This window comes from Urtica dioica, chromosome 5 (genome assembly GCF_054948205.1).
Source record: "Urtica dioica subsp. dioica isolate 48M chromosome 5, U.dioica_male_clone48M_v1_H2, whole genome shotgun sequence".
NCBI classification, from domain to species: domain Eukaryota; kingdom Viridiplantae; phylum Streptophyta; class Magnoliopsida; order Rosales; family Urticaceae; genus Urtica; species Urtica dioica.
This window is the reverse complement of record NC_142760.1, coordinates 42,444,835-42,469,681: the sequence shown is the minus strand read 5'-3', so window position 1 is coordinate 42,469,681 and position 24,847 is coordinate 42,444,835. Positions and strand designations below refer to the sequence as shown.

The 24,847-nt window shown below is 36.3% G+C and overlaps 2 protein-coding genes and 1 long non-coding RNA gene across 5 annotated transcripts; all 3 read left to right on the top strand.

Annotated features, from left to right (window-relative positions):
• The first annotated feature begins 330 nt into the window (after window positions 1-330).
• Window positions 331-20,180, top strand: LOC149398706 (putative DUF21 domain-containing protein At3g13070, chloroplastic). 3 transcript variants are annotated; one of them, XM_089614903.1, is made up of 8 exons: window positions 331-985; window positions 1,830-1,927; window positions 2,029-2,122; window positions 2,514-2,591; window positions 19,255-19,358; window positions 19,440-19,521; window positions 19,822-19,961; window positions 20,051-20,167. In XM_089614903.1, exons 1-8 carry the CDS (start codon window positions 443-445, stop codon window positions 20,112-20,114), a joined length of 1,203 nt encoding a protein of 400 aa, XP_089471029.1. In that variant the 5' UTR covers window positions 331-442; the 3' UTR covers window positions 20,115-20,167. The 3 variants fall into 3 exon arrangements, with proteins under 3 accessions (XP_089471029.1, XP_089471027.1, XP_089471028.1); XM_089614901.1 differs by lacking the exon at window positions 2,514-2,591 and adding an exon at window positions 19,098-19,175 and having other exon boundaries at window positions 19,822-20,180; XM_089614902.1 differs by having other exon boundaries at window positions 19,822-20,180.
• Window positions 6,542-9,703, top strand: LOC149398707 (receptor-like protein 7). Its single transcript, XM_089615258.1, has 2 exons — window positions 6,542-9,327; window positions 9,406-9,703. Exon 1 carries the CDS (start codon window positions 6,711-6,713, stop codon window positions 9,324-9,326), a length of 2,616 nt encoding a protein of 871 aa, XP_089471384.1. The 5' UTR covers window positions 6,542-6,710; the 3' UTR covers window position 9,327; window positions 9,406-9,703.
• Window positions 20,181-23,677: 3,497 nt separating the features above from the next.
• Window positions 23,678-24,829, top strand: LOC149398705 (uncharacterized). The gene is made up of 3 exons (XR_016297280.1): window positions 23,678-24,196; window positions 24,542-24,658; window positions 24,770-24,829. It is a non-coding gene; the product is annotated as an uncharacterized LOC149398705 (long non-coding RNA).
• The last annotated feature ends 18 nt before the right edge of the window (window positions 24,830-24,847 follow it).

The window sequence follows — 24,847 nt, the reverse complement described above, 5'->3', positions numbered from 1 at the left end:
CGTACTATGTATGTTTTTTGTATATTTTTTTTTGGATTTCTCTCGGTAATACGATAATTGACGGTATTCTTCAACGGTAACAGTAATAACAGTAAGTTCAACGGTACCAGTTTCTTTTTTTTTTCCTGCTTTCCCCGGTATTCCTTTACGGTAACAACGGTTACCAGTAAATTCTGAACCTCGGAATGGTAACGGTAACGGTAAATCCTTGATTTAAATATGTTTTTCATTTGTATATTTATTATATATGTGAAATTGAAAGGGCAAATTAGTCACTTTGCTTGACTATACCAAGCAATCGCAAAGCAATTCTCTCTCTGAAGCTCTGAGAGTTCTTTCTCCGATATCCGTGTCCGTCCGTACATACAACACACACACGCCCAGATACTCAAACCCACTCATGTCTTTGGTCATTGACAATGTTATAGCTTGAAAATAACCAATGGACATAGCTTTAGATTCCTCGAATATCAGCTCTAAATGTCTGACCTTCTTGAACTACAATCCGCGAATTACAGTTCCAATACGAATCCGAAAATTCCCTCGAAGCAGTCGAAGCAATCCGTACCCTTTTCGACTCTCGTCTCGCAATGCAATCGAGCTCAAGAGTTTTCGCTACCCAACATGGAAAGCGACAGACTTTGGCCTCGAAGCATCGATATCGACAAGAAGCGAAGACAGAGATTTGGGTCCAAGTTCGGAGGTCTTGAAGGGACTGTTAAAACGTGGCGTGGTTTTGGCGGCGATGGTTTGTGGGGTTTTGGTTTGTGGAAGTCAAAGGGCTTTGGCCTCGGAAGGACTAGTCAGCGTTGGCTTTGGGGATTTCGGTCAGAGCGTAGTATTGGCGATGAGAAACGCTTGGCCCAAGACTCTTCAGGTTCTTCATGTTCTGAAAGAGCAAGGCATTGTGTTGGCTCTGCTTTTGGGTCTCTCTGCGTTTTTTTCCATGGCTGAGACCTCAATCACCACGCTTTGGCCTTGGAAGGTTAGTAATCCTTTGGCTTAGAAGAATTGTAGATTCATTAGAAGTTATAGTTGGGGAATGTTGGGGATTAGGAGATTATAGTTAGGCTTAAATAAAAATTTGATGTAGTTTTGAGGGCAGTCTTAGATAAAGTAAGAAAGAATGACAAGAACCAAATAGTATTACTGTATTAGCACTAATATATTGACACTTGACTTAAAGACTGCTTAGAGTGAGATTTTAATGAGTTAGCTGGTTTGCAATCACCAAAAGCATAAGGATTTCACTGAGCTAGGCCGTCAATAGCAGTTTGTTCAAATTGGTAGGATTTTGGCTAAGTGTCATCACGCTTGTAAAATGCTTTGGTAGGAATATGATGTTCTAACCAAAGTCTCTTTAATAAAAAAAAAATAACATTGCTAATCTCAGAGTTTAAGGTTATAATGGTTTAGGTGGTTAGCATGGTTACACATATAAATGGGATTAGCCCAAAGTGGCTCTTCTTGAATGCAAAGACAGTGAGAACATAGAGTGATAAATATAAGCAAACGTGTGTGTTAGGTTCACGAGTTGGCCGATAGAGAGTCGAAGTTTGAATGTATGGACATTGTAGAGAATTTATAAGAAGAAGTTAAGTTTGACTGTATATAAGAAGAATTAGTAGAGAATATCATCATGAAATTAGTGTATGAGAGATTGGTGTGACGAAAGAGATAATGTCACTATAATTCCCTTCTTTTACATATTACGTAATATGAGCGAATATATCAGTTCGTATCGGAAACCAACACGACTCTTCTTGAATGTAAAGACAGTTTGAGAACATAGAGCGATCAATCTTTTAGCAAAAATTCTTGTGTGTCAGGTTCGCGAGTTGGCCGATAGAGAGTCAGAAGACGGTGTGTTCAAAATGCTCCGTAAAGACGTGACTAGATTCTTGACAACCATACTCATCGGCACAACGTACTTCCTTAATTTCCCTCCATTTTATTTTACTTTTGTAGAGCGTTCCGATTCTTTGTTCTATCTTGATCTGTTTTTTTTTTCTTCTTCTTCTTCTACAGCGTTGTCAATATTGGAGCTACAGCTTTAGTAACCGAGGCTGCAACGGCAATATTCGGAGAAGCTGGTATTAGTGCAGCCATTGGAGTAATGACTGTAAGTTCATATTTCTCAAATGGGAAGTTACTAAATTGGGTCTTTAATTTATTTTGATGGGAAAATGACAAACATATTCCCTGAGTTTGGTCAGAGTTCATTTTTTTTTTCTTGTATTTTCAGTATGTAACGATCAACCCCGAGTTCTTCAAATTGATTCAAATACATCCCGAACCAACTTTTTCTTGCAACTTGTTAACTTTAAAAAAATTGCACCACTAGATGATGTTGGTATCAATTTATTAATCTCGGGGGTCAAAAAGTGAATTTTAACCGAACTTGGGGGATATATTAATTCCTCACCGAGAACTTAGCAAAAGTCCAGTGCTCTCTTTTTGTACATATCTCACCAATGCACTAGTTGTCTTGTCTCTGAATGAAATGTTCCAAGGTTGCGATTTTGCTGCTCACTGAGATCACTCCGAAAAGCATAGCGGTTCACAATGCGACTGAAGTTGCAAGGATCGTGGTAAGTTCTAAGGCTCTCCGACTTTTGTTCTTCGTCGTTCACAATCTTCTGTGCCCAGACTGATTTTTTCTTGATTTAGGTCCGGCCAGTGGCTTGGCTCTCATTGGTTCACAATCTTTTGTTACGTTCATTTCGATGGGAATCTTGAAGTTGCTTGGGTTGAAAGGAATCATGTATGTTTCAGCTCTTTATAGCAAATTCTATTTCAAATTTTGTCGCCGGGTTTTAGAGCTCTAGTGTCTTTTTTTCTTCAGCAAACCATACGTTACAGAAGATGAGCTGAAATTGATGCTGCGAGGCACAGAACTAAGCGGCGCAATAGAAGAAGAAGAACAGGTATTGCTTCGACAAACTTCTTTTTTTTTTCGAGAAACTAATTAAGACCCGAAAAGGTAAATAAGCTATTTATTTATTCTTTTTTATTGTACATAAATAAGTCATTGGGGTGGTTCATTTGAGGTACGATATTGTTGTCCTTTTCACACCGAAAAAGTTGGGCGTTCCAGTCATTAAGAAAATTTTATGTCATAAATAAAGATTTCTTTTAGCCAATCTGTGCGTCAAGTTAATTTGTTTTCCGATTTTTTACGCTAACTACGATTATTTTGTTGATATTTATTTTTTGGTAGGATATGATTGAAAATGTGTTGGAGATCAAAGACACGCGTGTTAGAGAGGTAATTGATATTCAAGATATTGCAGATATATTCCTTACAATAAGAGGAGCAGAGGACACAGAATCCTCTGAGAACAAGTCTTAACTCTACTGTGAATAATTGCAGATTAATTAAACGTACATAAACATTTAGACGGACGATGGCGCTTGGGACTGCTCGGAACCACAGCAGGTGCGCCTCTCTTCTTCGTCATCTCTGCAAAAGTCCATGAAAACCACATTAGGGCTGACAATGCTAATAGATCAATGAGCATAAGTGAAAAATCACGATCGTATAACACTTACTTGAATAGAGGTAGCGGTAGTAGTCGTCGAGAAAGTCAGAGTCCGACAATGTAAAGGTAGAACGCTCTTCTTCAGACGAGTCAAGGATCTCAGAGAGATCTGAGATGTCTTCCTCGTCGTAGTGAGGCTAATAACCTGAAATTGAAAAGACCTAGTATAAGTAAGTGCTTAAAATAGAAAATTTAAGACGAATCAAAGCCATGGGCACAGCACCAAGTTCTGAAAACTCGGAAGCAATCGGGCATTGGTCAAAACCATATGGAAGGCGCTCAACTATTTTCTCAGACTCCTAATGAGTATAGTACGGTTGATCGGTACTCGACTTCAGACTTCAGAATATGGGACGGGTTCAGGAATCGGAGTATCTATTGGATACACTTTATTCTTCAGCAGAAGATTTGAACTTTGGCTCATCAAGAGGATCGCTAGTCGACGGCGACAATGCAAATCTCTTAGTTGAAATTATAAAGAATAAAAAAAAAAAGGGTTTGATTTTCAGTTATTTCCACTTTGATATTGCCGCTAGTTCAACTTCCAACTCTTTTTTTGTTTATATGTAGGGATGTGCACGAGGAAATTTGTCCATGAGTATCTGACATGTGATTGTTCATCGTTAAATGTGTTCATTGATTTGCCTGCCGGTTATTTATTTTTTCTTTTCTGTTCTTGCACTGTATTTCATAGTGTCTTATTTAGAGTCTTACACGGACTTAGAAACTTATAAATATCACAATATTGACAAATTCACGGTTGAATAGAAGTCTTTGTGCATACTTAGTGAATGACGTGGTCCAATATTTTTTTACATTATTGCTGATAGATCTAAGTTTCCATCAAGTCTTTTAGGTCTCGTTTGGAACCCGGAAAATACAAAGGAAATGAAAATGAGAATCCATTGCATTTTTTTGGTCTTGTTTGGATTGAGAAAAATAAGATGGAAAGCTTTTTTTTATGGAAAATATGATGGAAAATATTTTTCAGTTTAAAAAAAATTTATTTTTCCTTCGTATTTTCCATGTTTGCATTTTTAGCACATCCAAACAAGAATGAGAAAATACTATGGATTTCTATTTTTTTTCCTTCGTGTTTTCCACTGTTTCCAAACATGGCAAAGAAAATTGAGTTTCTCATGCATTCTCCCTTTCGTTTTCATTTTCCTTTAAATTTTCACTTTCCTTTGTATTTTCCTTAGTCTTCTGTTCTGGATTTGAAAAGTAAACACTACCACAAAACTCTGTTTTATCAATTACATTTTTATTTTTAAAAATATTACATTGTGGTCTAAAAATGAAGTATGTTAAAATAGATTACGATCAAATTGATGGGATTTATTAGACTGCTTAGCGGGAGATTTTAATGAGTGAGTTGGTTAGCAATTCCCAAAAGCAGGAGGATTTCACTGAGCTAGGAAGTGCACAAGTCGACCCGTCAATATATAGTAGCTTATATATAAGTTCAACCAATAAATATAAAATCATACATGTATCCTTGTTGTAAAAAAAAAAAAAAAAAAACATTATGAGATATTCATTTGCTTCTTTGGTAATAGACATGGTCAACTAAACTCAAATCAAATAAATTCGGAAAAAGGCATATTTCTAAATTATTAATGTTATTCGTAATCGTAGGACTATTAATGTTTTGTATTTTCTTTTCCTTATTCTTTTATGAGATTTGTAAGTAATTAGGCCACTTTAAACATGTGATTTTGGATCTAGCCTATGTTTGACAATTTTTAGGGATATAGTCAAATGACTTATGTGGCAATAATTAAGGTCTGATTTGCCCTTATTTATTAACAAATTCGTCACTTTCTCTCTCCTATTTTTTTCAAATAATTTTTTTTGTATCAAAACTTCAAAAATTCATATCTTTCTCATACGAACTCGAAATTAAGTGATTTCAGATCCTACAAATTCGTGGCGTCGAGATCTTCAAAAATAGACTCATTGTGTTTGATGAAAAATGATGTTTAATGCATCATAGTTACGTTTCCATTTATTTTTTTGTTAATTTCAAAAATTTCCAGTTATTTCCATATTTAAGGTAATAACGTGATTTTTCTACATCTATGATATTAAACATGATTTTTTATCAAACACAATGGATCTATTTTTGAAGATCTCGGCGTCACGAATCCGTAGGATTTGGAATCACTCAATTTCGAGTTCATATGAGATAGATATGGTTTTTTGAAGTTTTTATGTAAAAAAAAATGTAGGAAAAAAGTAGGAAAGAGAAAGTGACGAATTTGTTAATACACAAGGGTAAATCAGACCTTAATTATTGCCACATAAGTCTGTTGGCTATTTCCTTAAAAATTGTGAAACATAGGCTAAAAACAAATTTCATAGTTTCATTTTGGTTATTTCGCTACACTGCCCTTCTTTTATTCATTAGTCAAGTTGTGAAACTGACATGACACCCATAAACAACATTTTTACACAATTGCTGATAGTTACAATAACTAGGCAACGAATAATATTTTCGTCAAGTCTTTATATTCGTCTATGGTTTGGAAACTTAACAAAATAAGTCTATTTAGTCAAACATAGAGATTAAATTATAGATGTCACACTCAGGGACGGACCCAGGTAGAAACATGAAGATGCCTTGACCCCTTTCCAACCAAAATTTCAACCCAAATAATTTTCAAATTATTAATTTTTTACTTTACAGTCAACTTTTTTTTGGACCCCCCTTTAAAGAGAATTCTGGGTCCGCCACTGACACTCACACCATTTAATATTGACGAATGCATGGTTGAAAATAGAAGTCTTTGTGCATGACGTGGCCCAACATTTTACAACACTAACTAGCCACGCAATACAATTTTCCATAAAGTCTTTCAAGTCCTTTTTTTTTCCTTCTTGATTTTAAAGTAAACACAAGCAACTCTATATCACATACAATATCCAAATGTTTTATTTATTTATTGTGGATTTAAAGCATCTCATCAGCCATAGTCCTCTCCTTCGTCGATAATGGGTTGGGTTTTGTGTGTGATTCCTCTGTTTCTCTTCTTCCTTAATCCTTTTTCAACAAATTCTTCGCCAATACTCTGTCATCCTCGTGAAAGATCTTCTTTGGTCACTTTCAAAAACTCTTTTCATATTATCACAGATGATTATTATATCAGTACTGATCAACCATGGAATATGAGCGAAGATTGTTGCCATTGGAGTGGAGTCACGTGCGACGATGTGACCGGTCACGTCGTTGGTCTCGAGCTCAGCGGGCTACAAGGTGTCATGGACTCCAACAGCAGCCTTTTCTCTCTCACTCATCTCCAATCTCTCCATCTCTCATCAAATGATTTCAAAGGATCTTCAATCTCACCCAACTTTGGTAGGTTTCCCAGCTTGCTTTCTCTTTACCTTATAGAATCCAATTTCAGTGGCCATATTCCTCCAGAACTTGCTTACTTGTCTAACTTGCTCAGACTTGAAATCGGTTCTCCTTACGGTCAATATTATGAGTTAAGAGCCGAGACAAGTAGCTTGAAACGAATCCTGACGAACCTAACTTCTCTCACACACTTGAGGTTAGGTGATGTCAACATGTTTGACGTCTTACCCAATTCTTTCATGAACCTCTCAACTTCTCTTACATATCTGGATCTTAAATCCAACCAACTCAAAGGGAAATTTCCAGAACATATTTTTCGGCTGCCAAACCTTACATTGGTCTCTTTAGAAGATAGCCCAAGTCTCAATGTTTCATTCCCTAAACAAAATTGGACCAGTCAACTCACCGATTTGACGCTTTCCAACATAGGATTAGAAATAGATATAACCTATTTATCTCAAACTTTAAAAAAAATAAAATCTCTTTCTGTAGTAAATTGTAGTTATGTCAGACTACCAACTCCTCCTCCTTTTCCATGTTTCAGCAGTGAAATCACTGATTTAGATCTTTCATACAACAAATTTGAAGGCCAGCTACCCTATCTTTGTAGCAACTCATCAACTGAAAAAGCTTTTCTATGTGACTCTTCAACTCATCAACTCTTGGGACCTCTTCCATTGAATTTACAATCCTTAAGTTTAAACAACAACCTTCTTTATGGGACAATACCCACTTGGTTATATTCCCTTCCAAATCTAAGGTTCTTGGATCTAGGGAACAATAACTTGAGTGGTGTCGTCATATTGGAACATTTTTTAGAGCTTAGAACACTTCATATTCTGGACCTTTCTTTTAATAGCTTATCTGTTATTTCCATCCCCCATGCTAACTACACTGTCTTGAAGTCAAATAATTTTTGGACTTTGAGTTTGTCTTCTTGCAATATTTCTCAGTTCCCAAACGGTCTGAAAAGCTTAGAGGGATTAATAAATCTAGACCTTTCCCAAAATAAAATTGAAGGGAGTATTCCCTCATGGTTGTGGAATTTCTCCGAATATTCAAATTATCTGAATCTTTCTTACAACTCATTTACACGCATAAGCCCAGTTCCTCCACTGAATCATAGCTTCAAATCCATTGACCTCCGATCTAATAGGCTTCAAGGCCATCTTCCGAATCTGCCTCAGTCTACAGTTGCATTTTTTGCATCCAACAATCAATTGAGTGGAGGAATATCATCTCTGCTTTGCAACCACAATTTTCTCGAAGTTCTCGACCTGTCAAACAACAGCTTCAACGGCAATATCCTTCCGTGCCTTGGAAAGTTCAGCAACTCTTTGTCAGTTTTAGATTTGAGAATGAACAAGTTTGATGGCATTATTCCTTCAGCGTTTTCAAATGGAAGCTCTTTGAGAACGCTAAACCTCAACGGAAACAAATTGGAAGGCCCGCTGCCGCGATCTTTGCTTAACTCCAAGCGTTTGGAAGTTCTAGATGTCGGAAACAACGAACTCAATGACGTTTTTCCTCAGTTCTTGGAGTCTCTGCCAGAGTTACGAGTTCTTGTATTGAGGTCTAACAGATTTCATGGTGCAATAAAGAATCCCAAGATAAGCTTTCCTTTTCAGAATTTGAGAATCATGGATCTCTCCGACAACATGTTTGTGGGTGTCTTGCCAGCAAAATATTTTGAGAATTTCAAGGCAATGATCGGTGCGCATGCAAATACGTTGGAGTACTTGGATAACAAAGATAACCGGCTGTTTCTCTATTATCAAGACTCGGTGACAGTGTCAATGAAAGGAAACTACATCGAGCTGGAGAAAATCCAAACCTTGTTCACAACGATTGATTTCTCAAGAAATGGATTCACGGGTGCGATTCCAAAAACGATCGGGAAGCTGGATTCGCTCAAAGGCCTCAATTTTGCTCGCAACAATCTCGTCGGTCCGATCCCACCCTCATTGGGAGATTTGAGTAATGTCGAATGGTTAGACCTCTCATTCAACGAGCTCGCCGGAGAGATCCCGCAACAACTGGCCTCAAATCTACATCAGCTCGGTTTTCTAAATCTCTCCAACAACAACTTGGGTGGAAAAATACCTCGAGGAGGACAGTTCGATACGTTCAACAACAATTCGTACGGTGGAAATTCGGGGTTGTGTGGATTTCCATTGACGAAGCCGTGTGGCGATGAAGAGGATGACAAAGAAGAGGATGACAATGAAGAGGTTGACGATGGCGACGATGAAACACTGACGTGGAAGCTATTTGCAACTATTGGATACGGTGCAGGTCTCGGAATCGGAGTATCCATTGGGTACGCTCTGTTGTTCACCAGAAGATTCGATTTTTGGCTTCAAAAAAGGATTGCTAGACAACCATACTGCAAATGTCTAGCGGACATAATAAAGCAAAGGAAATAAGGTGCGATTTTTGGCTTCAAAAAAGGATTGCTAGACAACCATACTGTTCATATTCTAACTCTTTTTTTTTTCTACTCAGGAATGAGCACGAGAAGTGGTGCTGCGAGTTCTACATTTGTTTTTTTTTCTTCTTTCTATTTTCATGTAATATGATCTGAATGGACCAGAGGATTTGCCGATTCTTCTCTGTTCTTTTTAAGTGTAATCAAGTTGAACGTAATTATCTACCTTAAATTTCAGAAAAAAAATATCTACCTTAAATTGGGTCTTTTATTTATTTTGATGGGAAGCTAACAAATATATATTCTCGAGTTTGGTCAAAATTCACTTTTTGTGCTTGTAATTTCAGTGTCAAATAATTAACCCCCGACTCTTTGATCAGGATGTGAAATATATATACCATGCATGAACCAATTTTATCTTATATTTTACCATGGAAAAAGCATAAATCCCGACTAATTTACATTTTTTAATGAATGAAAAAGTAAACCAACGGCTTGATGATATTTCACAAAATCCCATGGTAACGTTATGCAAGTATTTAATATATTTGTACTAATGAATTTCGACCAAATTACTGAGAGGATATATTTGTATTTTCACATGTTGTCTTTTTGAACATACCATTGTCATGAAAAAAAACTACATTAACAATATTTTAATGACAAAATATTATATGATAAAATGTTATTAAACAACTGTTTTTCATGACATTACTGTTAAGTTTTATAATAAATGGCTCATATTGAATAATGAGAAAAAACACTACCAAGATGTCATATTTTTAGATTTATCCCTATCATAAACTCTATTATTGCTATATAATAATTGCAATTAAAATTCGACAAGAGAGGTTAACCACTTCTCAAAAACACATGGAAAAGGGTAGGTGTTCGGGTAATTAAAGAAATCAGAAGATTCAGAATAGGAAACGGTTATCAAATGTTTCTTTTACCATTCACTATATGTATTACCTAATCGAAAGGGTATAGATTGGATATGCACCGTGACAATTATATAAACTCTTTTTATTTGTTGTGGTTAATCATATTTTAGGACCTATTATCAAGGATATTCCCACATCGACTGGGTATTACGATCCTGGACTCTTTATAAGGCTTGTGGGTTACTCCTCTGATTATCAAGTTTGGTTTTAGATGAAACCTCACACCTTTAAGATGATATTAGAGCGGGGCCCATTCTCGATTGTGGGCTACCTGATCGGGCCTATACTTCACGCTTCAAGTGCATGTACCAATGTGACTGGGTATTACGATCCTAACCTCTTTATAAGGCTTGTGGGTTACTCCTCTAATTATCATACTTGGTTTTTTATGGAACCCCACACCTTTAAGACTTATGGTAATTAAAAACTAATAGCTAGTTTGACCAATTACTTGGTAATAAATGAGACGTGAATTAAAGGAATAGGAAAGCAAATATTGAGCAAAGAATTGGGATGCTTTCCTTGGGATTGAGAGGGAACAAGCCTCTCCAAAGCTTGTAAAATCTTGTATTTTTCAGGCGCGTATCATTACCAATATAATAATATTTTGCTGAAGAACATAACCATTATTACGTATTCATTGTTATTACTGAAGTTTTAACCACTATATCAGTATAATGTTTAAAAGGAGTTTTTGTTATATTTCTAACACTAGATGATCCTTATAATATGTACTTAATTAAAGTTATACTTAATCCCGACATATGTGTTTTGCCTTGCATGAGAAAGATGTTCCTCTCTTGTCTTTTTGTGTCTTTAGATCTTATTTTATTAGAATGTTTCGTAGAAGTAAAAAAAAAACAAAAATTAGGTAATTAACTAGTCTTGCATTATCAATTTTGCTATCTGTTGAAAAATTCATTGGACACCCATTAAAGATGTAGTCCAAGTGATATAATCCTAATTGAACGGCGATCATCGTCATCATGGTGGGCGGGAAGAAAAATATCACTCCTGTGAAGCTCATGAGAGAGCAGCTCATATGCTCCTTATAAGAGAGTCTTCTCGGGTCCCGCTGAACTCGTGAAGCATCGGGCATCTCATTTGAACAAAAAAAGAGACTCGTCTGAAATCTGCTCACGGCAAGGTGCTGCAATGCGTGTGTGTATATATATATATATATATAGAGAGAGAGAGAGAGAGAGAGAGAGAGAGTCGAATCTGAGAAATATTCTGCTTGTCTTGATATGAAATTGTATCATCTATTTATACATGTGGTGGATACATTAGACTAGACTAGATACATGATCAGTGTAATAAATATGCGTAATAACTACTTTTAGGAAATAGAGAATAATAAATACTACACAGAGAACAAGAAATAGAAAATAGAGTGAAAAATAAATGCAATACTTTTCCCAAGTGATGTGAGTTCCAAGGAGTGTGGGTTCCCGAGATACGCCTGTCAGGAGTAAACCTGGCTTGGCGGGAGGTACCGCGACTCCCGCTCCCGCCAAGCCCGGACTCCTGTTACCGGGACTAACGGGAGTCCCGTCCCGTTAATGAACGGGACAGTAACGGGAGTCCCGCCTAACGAGATTCGGACCCCGTTAGGCGTAAAAAAAAAAGAAAAAATATTAAAAAAAAAATTTGAATGAAGTTAAATAATTAAATAATAAAAGGATGTAATTGAAAAGATTTTAAATTAATTGGGTAGAAATGAAGATTTAAATGAAGTTAAATAATTATATACAAGGACTTAATTGAAAAGATTTTGAAGTAAATGGGTAGAAAAAATAATAAAGAAGAATGTGAAATTAAAAATGGGTCTCCTAAAAAACCTCACCGACCCCTAAAAAGGTGCGACGGCGAGGAAAAAGAGCACACATTTCCTCGTTAATTATTTGAAAATTTATCCCGGACAAGGGCCGGGATATTCCTTAGTTATACAAGTTAGTCTAACCATTTATGTTTACATTTGCGAAATCAACTTCAAAATCGTCAAGAATATCGAAGCACATGAATGTTTCTTGTGCTCGATTTCTATGTTGAATCCAATCATTACCGCACGTCAATGCTTCGACCATCTCCGGTTTCAAGCTACATCTTCTATCGTCGATGATGCGGCCTGCGCTACTAAAAGCCGCCTCAGATGACACGGTTGAAACAGGGATGGTGAGGACGTCTTGTGCCATAGATGACAAGACCGGGAACCTCCTCGCATTCTGTCTCCACCAAACCAAGAGGTCGATGGCTTCGTCATCCGACCTGACCCAATCGTTCCGATCGTACTCTTGGATCTCCGGATGGGACCGTGCATCGGTTGCGCTCGACCTCGTCTGGCTTGTCCCAGATTCTTGTTGTTGAGGCGATGGGCTGTAAGCGGGAGCGTTGACGAAGACATTCGTGTATTGGTGTCTTCTCTGATACTGCATCTGTGATTGAGATGGTTGTGCTCGGTATTGCGGTAGGAGTTTCGCCTCGTATACCTTGAAAAGATAAAAAAAAAAAAAAAAAAAAAAAAAGCTTGCACGATCCTCGGGAGATCAAGTGCAATGTAATCTTGGTCCACGAAATGGTTTCTAATGTACTTCAGAAATTTTTTTAAACCACTAATTTTACATCGTACGTCTAGAATGGCTCCAAAACCGTATAATAATGGAACCTTTCCAGCCCCCCAATATTTTAAAAACTTGGCTGTCATTGCTTGAACAGAATCTTGAAAAATTGTTTTGTTTTTATATTTATCAAGATGCACATCAATTGCGGTCATAGTATGAAGACCGAGAAAAGAAGTAGGAGTGTAAACAGCAGAGAGATAACAAGTTTCTTTGTAAAAAATGTCGAGAAAAGAAACAAATGATTCAGCCATCCTAATATCATATTCGGATATAGCGTTTTCGCCATGTTCGCTGTTAATGTAAGAAACAATAACATCGACGTAATGCTCAGATAAGAAGTTGGTCAACATGAGAAAGGTAGAATTCCACCTAATTTTGTTATCTAGGTGAAAGATGCGCTCTTGGAGACCGTTTACTCTAAGGCGTCTCTTAAGTTCATCTACTCTAGAGGTTGAACTATTTATCCAACTAATGCAATTCCTAATCTTGTTGATCGAAGGGTCATAACTAGCGGCTCCGGCTTGAACTATGAGGTTTATGATATGGGTAGCACAACGTTGATGCAAAAGAGTATCGTCAACGTTAAGTTCCTCCTTTAACTCCCTAATCATGGTGTTGTTGCTTGTGGCATTATCTAAGGTTACAGATATAATTCTATTGGTCAAACCCCACTCACCTATAACACTAACTATGATGTCTAAGATGTTTTCACCAGTGTGAGAACCTTCTATCCTCTTAAAGGTTATGATACGTTCGTTTAGGTTCCAATCGTCGTCTATATTGTGCACTACAACGCTCATGAAATCCATCTTAGATTGACCAGTCCATATATCCGAGGTTAAGGCAACGCTATATCTACCAGATGATATTGTTTGTTTCATTTGTTCTTTTTCTCCTAAAAACCATTTTAGGATACCGGATCTCAAGGCTTTCCTAGACATAATTTGAACGTTTGGAATTATTGTACTCATGAATCTAACGAAGCCTTGAGATTGAGGTGGTGGTAGGTCTTCTTCTTCCTCCTCCTCATCCTCCTCTTCTTCATTTGGATTTTGGGTTTCATCGTCATCTTCTTCTTCATTTGGATTTTGGGATTCACGATAATGTTGCTCGAATACTTGAAATTCTTGAAAAGCCATTTCGGATGGCGGAACTTGAGCTTGATAAGCTTGCTCGGGATCCATTTGAGGGTAATATGGCATTTGGGTGTTTGGAATTTCGGTGAATTCCGAATGGTTGAAAGTAGGAGCAATATAATTTGGATCGAAAGAGTATTAGGTGGTTGTGTTGGGGGCGTTTTGGGACAAGTGCCGGGACGGAGTCCCGTCCGTCAGCAGTAACGGGAGTCCCGCTCCCGTTACTGTGCCTAACGGTAGCGGGGATTCCGTCCCGTCCCGCTACCGTTAGGCCAGGTTTAGTCAGGAGTAAGGAGAAGTGACGGCGTGACGAGGTGACGAGCTAGTGAGGTGACGAGCTAGCGAGGTGATGAGGTGAAGGTCGAGCGGACTGACGAGAGAGAACGAATAAGTGCTGACACGAGCTGGAGTGAAACCGAGCTGGAAGGTGAGACGAACTCACGAACTGATTTTCTACATGTTATTTTGACAATGTTTTAACAATGTTCGACTATAATTCACTCAAGAATTCAGTTGTAACAACGGAATGTCGTTTATTATAAAATTAAAAAAAAAAATCAATCTCTTTCTCTGTGATTTAGAAAAAAAAAACAAAAACAAAAAAACAATCTCTTTCTCTGTGATTCAGAAAAAAAAAAAAAAAAAATCTTGAAGACATCGGACCGAACAAGAAGACTATAAAAGTGTTCCGTTCGGTGTTTCATAGCACAAATCTGAAGAGACAATGAGGTAAAACGATTTGATGAATCCATCTTGAGCTCTTTTTTTATTTTTATTTTTTTTTACAGATAAAGTATCCAGATTTTAGGAAGTTGATATTCAATGTTCTGGTACAGAAGGGCAGAGCTCACCCCATTTCAAGAAGTCTTATCTTGTAAAAATGAGATTTTCTTAAATAAGAACATTCAGTTCCAAAACAAATCTTCATAAATGATCCTCCTGAATGCGCTACTGTAGGGTCTTCGTTTTTGGCTAAATCCCCTGATTCTGATTCCGACTTTTCGAGTACACTGAGGAAAGAAAATCTAATGAACATGACGATGGTGGAAGATTGATTTTAGATCCATGCAAGCTTGAAATAAATGGTTTATTTTAATGGTTTTATATCTAATATTTTTAGTCTTTTTTTATTTTGTTCAATCATTTTAAAAGAAGTGTAAATAATATTATGAATTTGAAAAATCTTGACCGTCCATTTTTATTCTAAGGGCTAAAGTAGTGACGGAGATATAACTTTGTAACATTGAATATTTTTTCCGCAACTTTTAAAGAATGAGTATTAAACTGCAACGAATCATAACCTTTAATTATTTTTACCGCAAATAACTCAAAGATGAAATTGAGAATCAAAGAATTTTCTGATAAAAATTGAACTTACCATAATACATAATTAGGTTATAAACATCTAACGGCTGAATTAACCTAATGTCGCATGGCATTACACTATTGGCTTTATTATAACACAGATGCATTTTATGAACTATTTACGACAACACATTCTATCGATCTTGATATTTTCATACACCAGAAACTTAATAAAGTTTCAAAAGGCGGTAAGATCGGAAAGTGCTTTTGGCCCTATTTTTCAATTCAGCATGACAAGTTTTTGGAATTATGAAGTCAACAAATAATTGAAGTCAATCGGTAAATTATATATGAGATGTACTCAATTTGTATTTCTATTCGTTGCCATTCATATCTCAGAGTGTCGCACTAAATATATTTATGTATTTTTTTTCAGGAAAAAAAAATACTCGGAACCATCTATTAGAAAGTGAGCATAACATCCGCAAATACAGCTTCAGACCATCTTGATTAAAAAAATAATAAAGACCTAAAACAAAAAAGATCTACAGCTAGCGCTTACATCAAATACAGATAAGCCCAATTTGTGCACAAGAGGCACAATAAGAATAGAATATAAATTAACCTCTTTTCAGGTAATCTTCAATGGATGGTGGAGACCAATATAATGACATGTCTTCAGGCTGTATAGGTAAAAGTCTAAGAGAACTTTCTGAACGAAAAAGTGGACGACGGCTAACCTATCTCCAATCCAAAACATAACACAATAGCACCAACTTAACTTCCTAAAACATAAAGTAAAGATGAACGAGATAATGGAAAAACAGAAAACAAAAAAAATGCAAGACCCAAGGGTATTATCCACAATATGAACCCAAGTCCAGGTCTACTATCACACGGAACCCAGGTTCCCCACGAACCCTTATAAGGCGAAGACCACCTGAGAGCGAGAACCAACGCCGCTAGAGAGCACATGAAGTCGAGAGTCATAGCTTCCGTGAGCCAAACGACGTCGGCAAACGGGAGCTCGCCAAGACCCTCAACATCGGCGTCTCAGACCCACGACGCAGTGAACACCCGACACGCAACGTCGACGAAATCGCGGAAATCGACAAGGGAGACGACGGGAGCTGACGCAGAGGTTCTTGCGGGACGAGGGCCAAGGCCAAGGAGCGAGGTGGCGCGTGGACCCACGTGCGGATCTTGAAACGGTGGAGGCGCATGAGCTTGGCGGCGTCCCGAGAAGCGGATAGACGGAGGACGATGATGATGACGCCGAACGGAGAAGAAAGAAAATATCAAAAAGCGACAAGAGACGTTATGAGGAATCGCCCTCCCCCGAGTCAGAGCTATGTTGATGACGATGTCCAAAACCCAGAGGGTGTAGGGTTTTTAGAGGGAAAAGGGATTTCAGGAAAAATAATATTCTCTATTTATGTGTTATTTTTATTAGTATGTTTTAACAAATTTATTTTCCTGGATCAGATTTTAAGCTCTAATCCTAGAAAAAAACCTCTAGATCTAAATCTTTTCAATATACAAAGTTACAAACTCTCTCCATAAATAAAACATGAACAATTTAAATTTTGACTTAAAACTAAGTCAAATGTTTACTATTTAAATATGTTTTTCATTTGTATATTTATTATATATGTGAAATTGAAAGGGCAAATTAGTCACTTTGCTTGACTATACCAAGCAATCGCAAAGCAATTCTCTCTCTGAAGCTCTCGTCTTCTTCAGAGAGTTCTTTCTCCGATATCCATGTCCGTCCGTACATACAACACACACACGCCCAGATACTCAAACCCACTCATGTTTTTGGTCATTGACAATGTTATAGCTTGAAAATAACCAATGGACATAGCTTTAGATTCCTCGAATATCAGCTCTAAATGTCTGACCTTCTTGAACTACAATCCGCGAATTACAGTTCCAATACGAATCCGAAAATTCCCTCGAAGCAGTCGAAGCAATCCGTACACTTTTCGACTCTCGTCTCCCAATGCAATCGAGCTCAAGAGTTTTCGCTACCCAACATGCAAAGCAACAGACTTTGGCCTCGAAGCATCGATATCGACAAGAAGCGAAGACAGAGATTTGGGTCCAAGTTCGGAGGTCTTGAAGGGACTGTTAAAACGTGGCGTGGTTTTGGCGGCGATGGTTTGTGGGGTTTTGGTTTGTGGAAGTCAAAGGGCTTTGGCCTCGGAAGGACTAGTCAGCGTTGGCTTTGGGGATTTTGGTCAGAGCGTAGTATTGGCGATGAGAAACGCTTGGCCCAAGACTCTTCAGGTTCTAAGTTCTGAAAGAGCAAGGCATTGTGTTGGCTCTGCTTTTGGGTCTCTCTGCGTTTTTTTCCATGGCTGAGACCTCAATCACCACGCTTTGGCCTTGGAAGGTTAGTAATCCTTTGGCTTAGAAGAATTATTGTAGATTGATTAGAAGTTATAGTTGGGGAATGTTGGGGATTAGGAGATTATAATTAGGCTTAGCAAAAAATTTGATGTAGTTTTGAGGGCAGTCTTAGATAAAGTAAGAAAGAATGACAAGAACCTAATAGTATTACTGTATTAGCACTAATATATTGACACTTGACTTAAAGACTGCTTAGAGTGAGATTTTAATGAGTTAGTTGGTTTGCAATCACCAAAAGCATTAGGATTTCACTGAGCTAGGCCGTCAATGGCAGTTTGTTCAAATTGGTAGGATTTTGGCTAAGTGTCATCTAGCTTGTAAAATGCTTTGGGAGGAATATGATGCTCTAACCAAAGTCTCATTAATAAAAAAAAAAAAATAACATTGCTAATCAGAGAGTTTTAGGCTCTAATGGTTTAGGTGGTTAGCATGGTTACCCATATAAAAAGGATTAGCCCAAAGTGGCTCTTCTTGAATGCAAAGACAGTGAAAACATAGAGTGATAAATATAAGCAAACGTGTGTGTTAGGTTCGCGAGTTGGCCGATAGAGAGTCGGAGGTTGAATGTATGAAAATTGTAGAGAATTTATGAGAAGAAGTTAAGTTTGACTGTATATAAGAAGAATTAGTAGAGAATATCATCATGAAAATAGTGTATGAGAGATTGGTGTGACGAAAGAGATATTCCTGGTGGGAGAGCACAGACCACTTGAACGTGCAATATCCGTCGCTATAATTCCCTTCTTTTACATATTACGTAATATGAGCGAATATATCAGTTCGTATCGGAAACCAACACGACTCTTCTTGAATGTAAAGACAGTTTGAGAACATAGAGCGATCAATCTTAGAAAAAATCTTATGTGTCAGGTTCGCGAGTTGGCCGATAGAGAGTCAGAAGACGGTGTGTTCAAAATGCTCCGTAAAGACGTGACTAGATTCTTGACAACCATACTCATCGGCACAACGTACTTCCTTAATTTCCCTCCATTTTATTTTACTTTTGTAGAGCGTTCTGAGTCTTTTTGTATTCCCTGATTTTGGTCAGAATTTCTTTTTGTATTTTCAGTATGTAATGATCAACCCCGAGTTCTTCAAATTGATTCAAATATATCCCCGAACCAACTTTTTCTTGCAACTTGTTAACTTTAAAAAAAAGGGCACGACTAGATGATGTTGGTATCAATTTATTAATCTCGGGGTCAAAAAGTGAATTTTAACCGAACTCAGGGGATATATTTGTGATGGTTAATTCCTCACCGAGAACTTAGCAAAAGTCCAGTGCTCTCCTTTTGTACATATCTCACCAATGCACTAGTTGTCTTGTCTCTGAATGAAATGTTCTAAGGTTGCGATATTGCTGCTCACTGAGATCACTCCGAAAAGCATAGCTGTTCACAATGCGACTGAAGTTGCTAGGATCGTGGTAAGTTCTAAGGCTCTCCGACTTTTGTTCTTCGTCGTTCACAATCTTCTGTGCCCAGACTGATTTTTACTTGATTTAGGTCCGGCCAGTGGCTTGGCTCTCATTGGTATTGTATCCCGTCGGAAGAGTGGTTACGTTCATTTCGATGGGAATCTTGAAGTTGCTTGGGTTGAAAGGAATCAGGTATGTTTCATCTCTTTATAGCAAATTCTATTTCGAATTTTGTTGCTGGGTTTGAGAGCTCTGTTGTCTTTTTTTCTTCAGCGAACCATACGTTACAGAAGATGAGCTGAAATTGATGCTGCGAGGTGCAGAACTAAGCGGCGCAATAGAAGAGGAAGAACAGGTATTGCTTCCACAAACTTTTTTTTTTCGAGAAACTAATTAAGACCCGAAAATGGTAAAGAAGCTATTTATTTATTCTTTTTTTGTTGTACATAAATAAGTCATTGGGGTGGGTCATTTGAGGTACGATATTGTTGTCCTTTTCACACCGAAAAAGTTGGGCGTTCCAGTCATTAAGAAAATTTTATGTCATAAATAAATAAATAAAGATTTCTTTTAGCCAATCTGTGCGTCAAGCTAATTTGTTTTCCGGTTTTTTACGCTAACTACAATTATTTTGTTGATATTTATTTTTTGGTAGGATATGATTGAAAATGTGTTGGAGATCAAAGACACGCATGTTAGAGAGGTAATGACACCTCTTGTGGATGTTGTTGCCATCGACGCCGGTGCAACATTGATAGACTTTCACAGCATGTGGTTGACTCATCAATATTCAAGGCAATGTTTCGATAATCACACCTCTTTACGTAGAATATTGCTAATGATCAAACATGACATTAACACTCAGATATATTTGTCTCTTTTAGAGTGCCCGTGTTTGAGCAACGTGTGGAATTGTATTTATTTTTCCTTTATTTTTTCGTACTATAAGTTTCACTGTTTAATGTTAGTAATAATAGACGGAAAAAAATAGTTAGATGAATTGCAAAAAATTATTGAAATAAATAAACAAAAAAACTAGTATAATAAGTATGTAGACATGAATTACTATAAGTTAAACCGGATATCACCAAGAAATCGATAAGGGAGAGAAAATGGAGAACACGTCGAAATTTTTTCGACAATTTGCTTAAAGCTTTATTAATACTCTCACCGAAAGAGAAAGTAACATGAATAACATGAGCAACCGGCTCGTAGGATACAATGACGAACAAGTTGAACAAAGCACTATACCGAATGGCAGCCTCCCTTATTTTTAATAAAATGCGACATTTATTCTCACAATTAATAGGAATATTTCTTAAATCACTATTAATATTAAGGGTGATGTAGCTAAGTAGTCAATTTAAAGTTATCAATTTCCAAAATAACCAAGGTTTATCATAATTTAGTCAAATAACTAAAATGTGCAGTAATCTGGTTTCAAACTTTTTTTTTACCCCAATATTAATTTTTTTTAAAGTGATAAATTGTTTATAATAATCGTAAAAAAATTTAATCTTGGTAGTCAAAAAATTTTGAAAACGTAAATTTAGCTATTTTGCTGAAAAGTTGAAACTTTTGCTATTTTGCTAATTAATAAGTTTCAATTGGTCATTTTGTATAATTTTTCCTAATATTAATTATATACTCTATAATGCACATTTACCTATAATACCCTCCCTTATTATAGATTTTGTTAGCCTTTCTCAAGAAAAAAATAATTGTTTGACCATACTACAAATCATCCATTTTTATTTTTATTTTCTAAAAAGTAAATCCAATAATTAAGAAGAAAAAAAAAGAATCTTTTACCACACCGCGGAAGACATGAAGAACAAATGTGTTTGACAATTTTTTTTTTGTTTAATTTATTTATTGTTACTGTTATAATTCATCAGAAAATGGTATGTTCATCTTATTATATTTGAAAAAAAATCTAATAAAATCTTAAAAAATGAAGGGACAGTTAAGATATTCATAGATATGGAAGAAATTAATTTGGATTAACAGTTAAAAATATATTTGTTAAATTTGGACTAACTAAAATATGTACTTTTAATTATGAATGATAAATTAATTAGATTATATAATGTTTAAATATTTGGTGTAATTTTGACACCAATAAAACAGTGTTACATCAAATTTAGTGTAAAAATTACACTAAAACTGTTAATAGAATTTTTATGATTGGATAACTCTAAATCCATAAAGTTATTCATATGATCTTAGCCCATTGAAAAAAAAAAAAATAAATAAATAAAATAAATTCCAGTGCGTTGTTAAAACCAACTTGGAGTTTATAATTTGTTTTTTTTCAAAAATTCCAGAGTGAGTTACGAGACAAGTTTAGTTCTTTGAGCATTTCGAGACTCCCTAGGAGCTCTGGAATCGCCCCCGTGAAGTTGTTGTGAGAGAAACCTATCGTCGTGAACATGGTTTGAATTTTCTATATAACAAAGTCAAGGCCTTTCATCGTCACCATAACGGAGTCGCGTTAATATTCTTGTCCCATGTAACCAATTTCCTTCTTCTCTTTGCTCATCTTCATGCCTTAAAAGCTCTTTGAAGTATTTACTCGGAAGATCGCCGGAGAACTCGTTGTTCGACAAATCCATGATTCTCAACTTTGCGAACGGAACTCATTGTCCCGTGTAACTTGTTTGCTCTCAGGACTAGGACCTGTAACTCTGGAAGAGATTCTAGCCACCCCGGGACGTGTCATCCAAAGCATTATATATTTCATCAGCGAAAGTTATATTTTGATTTGGCTGAGATATCCGGAAAAGGCCCGGAAAATTGATTTGACCATAATTATAGCCTTACATAAAGATAAAAAAGAGATTAAAATCACAAAAAAAAAAAATAGAATAATAAAATTCGTAACAAACTTTGAAATACTTGGTAAATTTTTCATTATAGAGGTGTCTAAAAGAGAGAAAAAAAAAGAGACTTTATTTTAATCAAGTGTTTATAAAAGACAGATAATAAATTTAATGATTAGGAAGCATGGTATTCTCAATCACAATTAAATAAGTACAATATATGAATGTTTTAGCGGAGATAATTATAATATATCAAATTGCCAACACAATATTATATATTCTCAATCACAATTAAATAAGTACAATATTTTGACAGATGCGTTGTGCTAGATGACTTATAAAAAATACTTACCCCGTGTTGCCGCGGGTTAGCTTAAAAAATATAAACCATATTATAATACGTGTTGAAATTTATAAAGGTCAGAATTTGTAATTTGTATGATAATTGTCCACTATATTTTAGGTAATATATTAATTGCAAATACATCAAAAGCATAGGTCGAGAAATTTAAGGTTGTGTTTGGTAGTTAACTCAAAAAGTTTTTTGTTTTCTGTTTTTTAATTTTTGTAGTTGTATTGAAAAACTGTTTTGTAGTTGTTTTCAAAAAGTTGTTTGGTACAGTTTTTATTTTTGTTTTTGAGAAAGTGAAAAAACTGAAAAAAGTGTTTGGTATAGTTTTCATTTTTGTTTTTGAAAGAATGAAAAGAGAAGATGAGGAGAAAGAGGAGAGAAGATAAGAATTTTTTTTCAAAAACACATTTTATTTGTTTTCAGTTTTCTTTACTTTTTTCCAAAACAACTTCAAAATTTTTTGAAAATTTTTTCCGAAAACACTTTACCAAACATGTTTTCAATTTTTTCAACTCAAAAACTAAAAAACAGTTTTTGAGTTGCTTACCAAACATGCCCTAAGTACCTTCCACGGAGACTCCCCAGGAAACAGATTTATGTTTGTTAGAGAAAGGAACAATTCCTTGCCCATTTCCAACAACCATATGGGAACACTCCATTGAATTTGGAAAGGTCTAAATATTGTAGCGTTTTTAATGAATTTAGAAAGTGTGGGAACTCGGCTACGTTGAGAGGAGGACAAACTCAAATACCCAAGGTTGTTGAAAGTGTGGTTTCTTTTGGCCTTGTTGTCGAATGTAAATGACAGATTATTGGAAGAGAAATCTAGATACACCAATTTTTTTTTTCAATTTCGAAAGATCTTCGAGCTCACCAACACCCACAAGACCATTGGACCATGCCTTGCAAGTTATTTGCGACCAACCGTAATTGTTGTTAAGACACTCCGGAGGGAAGGAAAAAGCTTCGGAATTGAACCCTTCCAGACAAATCGAGCGTCTCGAGATTCGGAAAATGGAAAGCATCGTCGGGGAGTTTTCCGTGCAACTGAGAAAACCCGACCCTGAGAGACATGAGAGACGACGAGAGGTTTGCCAGAGAGTATGGAGAGACGAGAGACATGTTGAGGAAAGACATGTCGAGCGATCTCAGGTCGTTCAGGTTTCGAACCTGAACTTCGAATGCTTGGGCTTCGATTGTTAAGTTTCCGGAGATGTCTGTGCTCTCGTCCCAACCCACCGCCGAGTTGAGTATGTGGAGCCGAAGAAGAAGAAGAGACATGAAAATAAAATATAAAAAACAGAAGCCTTAACCGAAACCGGAACATTCTTCCAAAATGATGAATCCAAGCTCTGTCTTTGTAGGCGAAATTATATAGTATGTATCTATGATATTTTTAGGTTTACTATCATGTCTATTACATTGGTTTAATGTTTATGATGCGCGTGTAACAAAATCTCAAGAGACTAGCTAACTATATACTTTTTATTTTAAGTCTCGGTTAGGTCTCAATAGCTAAGCTGATTATTTACAAATCCTAGATTTCATGTTTTTTGGGTGGACAAAGTTGAATATTGAACTGTTGGTCTCTACATATTAGTACACCTACATTTCTGAAGTTAGTTTTTATTTTATTATAAAAAAGTTAGGCCGTTCTTTTACGTGCTAGCTCTTCGGTTTTCACTTGTAAATGGTTTGTCCAATTTTCATGTAGTGTTAGGTTCAGTATTCAGTTTAATTCATACTGATATTACCCATTGTAATCGATATACAGATCCGAAATCGCTATGGAAACGATGAGAGGGAATAAAGAAGTTCAAATATGCCATGGAGCAATCTCTGGACTTTCGGAGGAGGTCATCGTCGAAATTCTATACCACTAGAGTTCTATATGTCTTGAGTAGTATTTGAGATTATGTTATTATTTTTTTAAAATTCGGAATTTGGAACTTTAAGAACATGTCATTCAAATGTGTTCTTATAAATAAATGAGCTACATAATGGATACAACAACTACGTACAAGCATGTAACAACATCTTCATAACGATAAATAAATAAATTAAAAACACATAAACGGTTTGATATCAATTTTAAAAATAGGATATCATAATTCGGAAGAAAAAAAATAACATAATGAAATTTTTGAAAGATTTTTTCCCTTCAATTTTGACCATCTTTCGATGTTTTAATGATAATCCAGGGACGTGTTATGTTGCCGCTGAACTTGGCCGTGGACGATGGGCCAATCTATGTCAGGCGCAGGCAGTCCCGTGCTAAGGCAGCTGTTATTTCTAACAAAATACCGAAATCTCGTAAGGTACGGTGTGTCATATCCCTCGGAAGTTGATAAACTAGTCGACGTATTTTACATATGTAAAAGCTTTTAATATTTTTCAAATTCTGTTTGAGTTTATAGAATATTTATCAGATGAGAATTCGACCATCACGCTCTGCAAGTCTTGGCCCGAAACGCGGCCGAAGATGAGACGACTCTGACTCTGAGAAC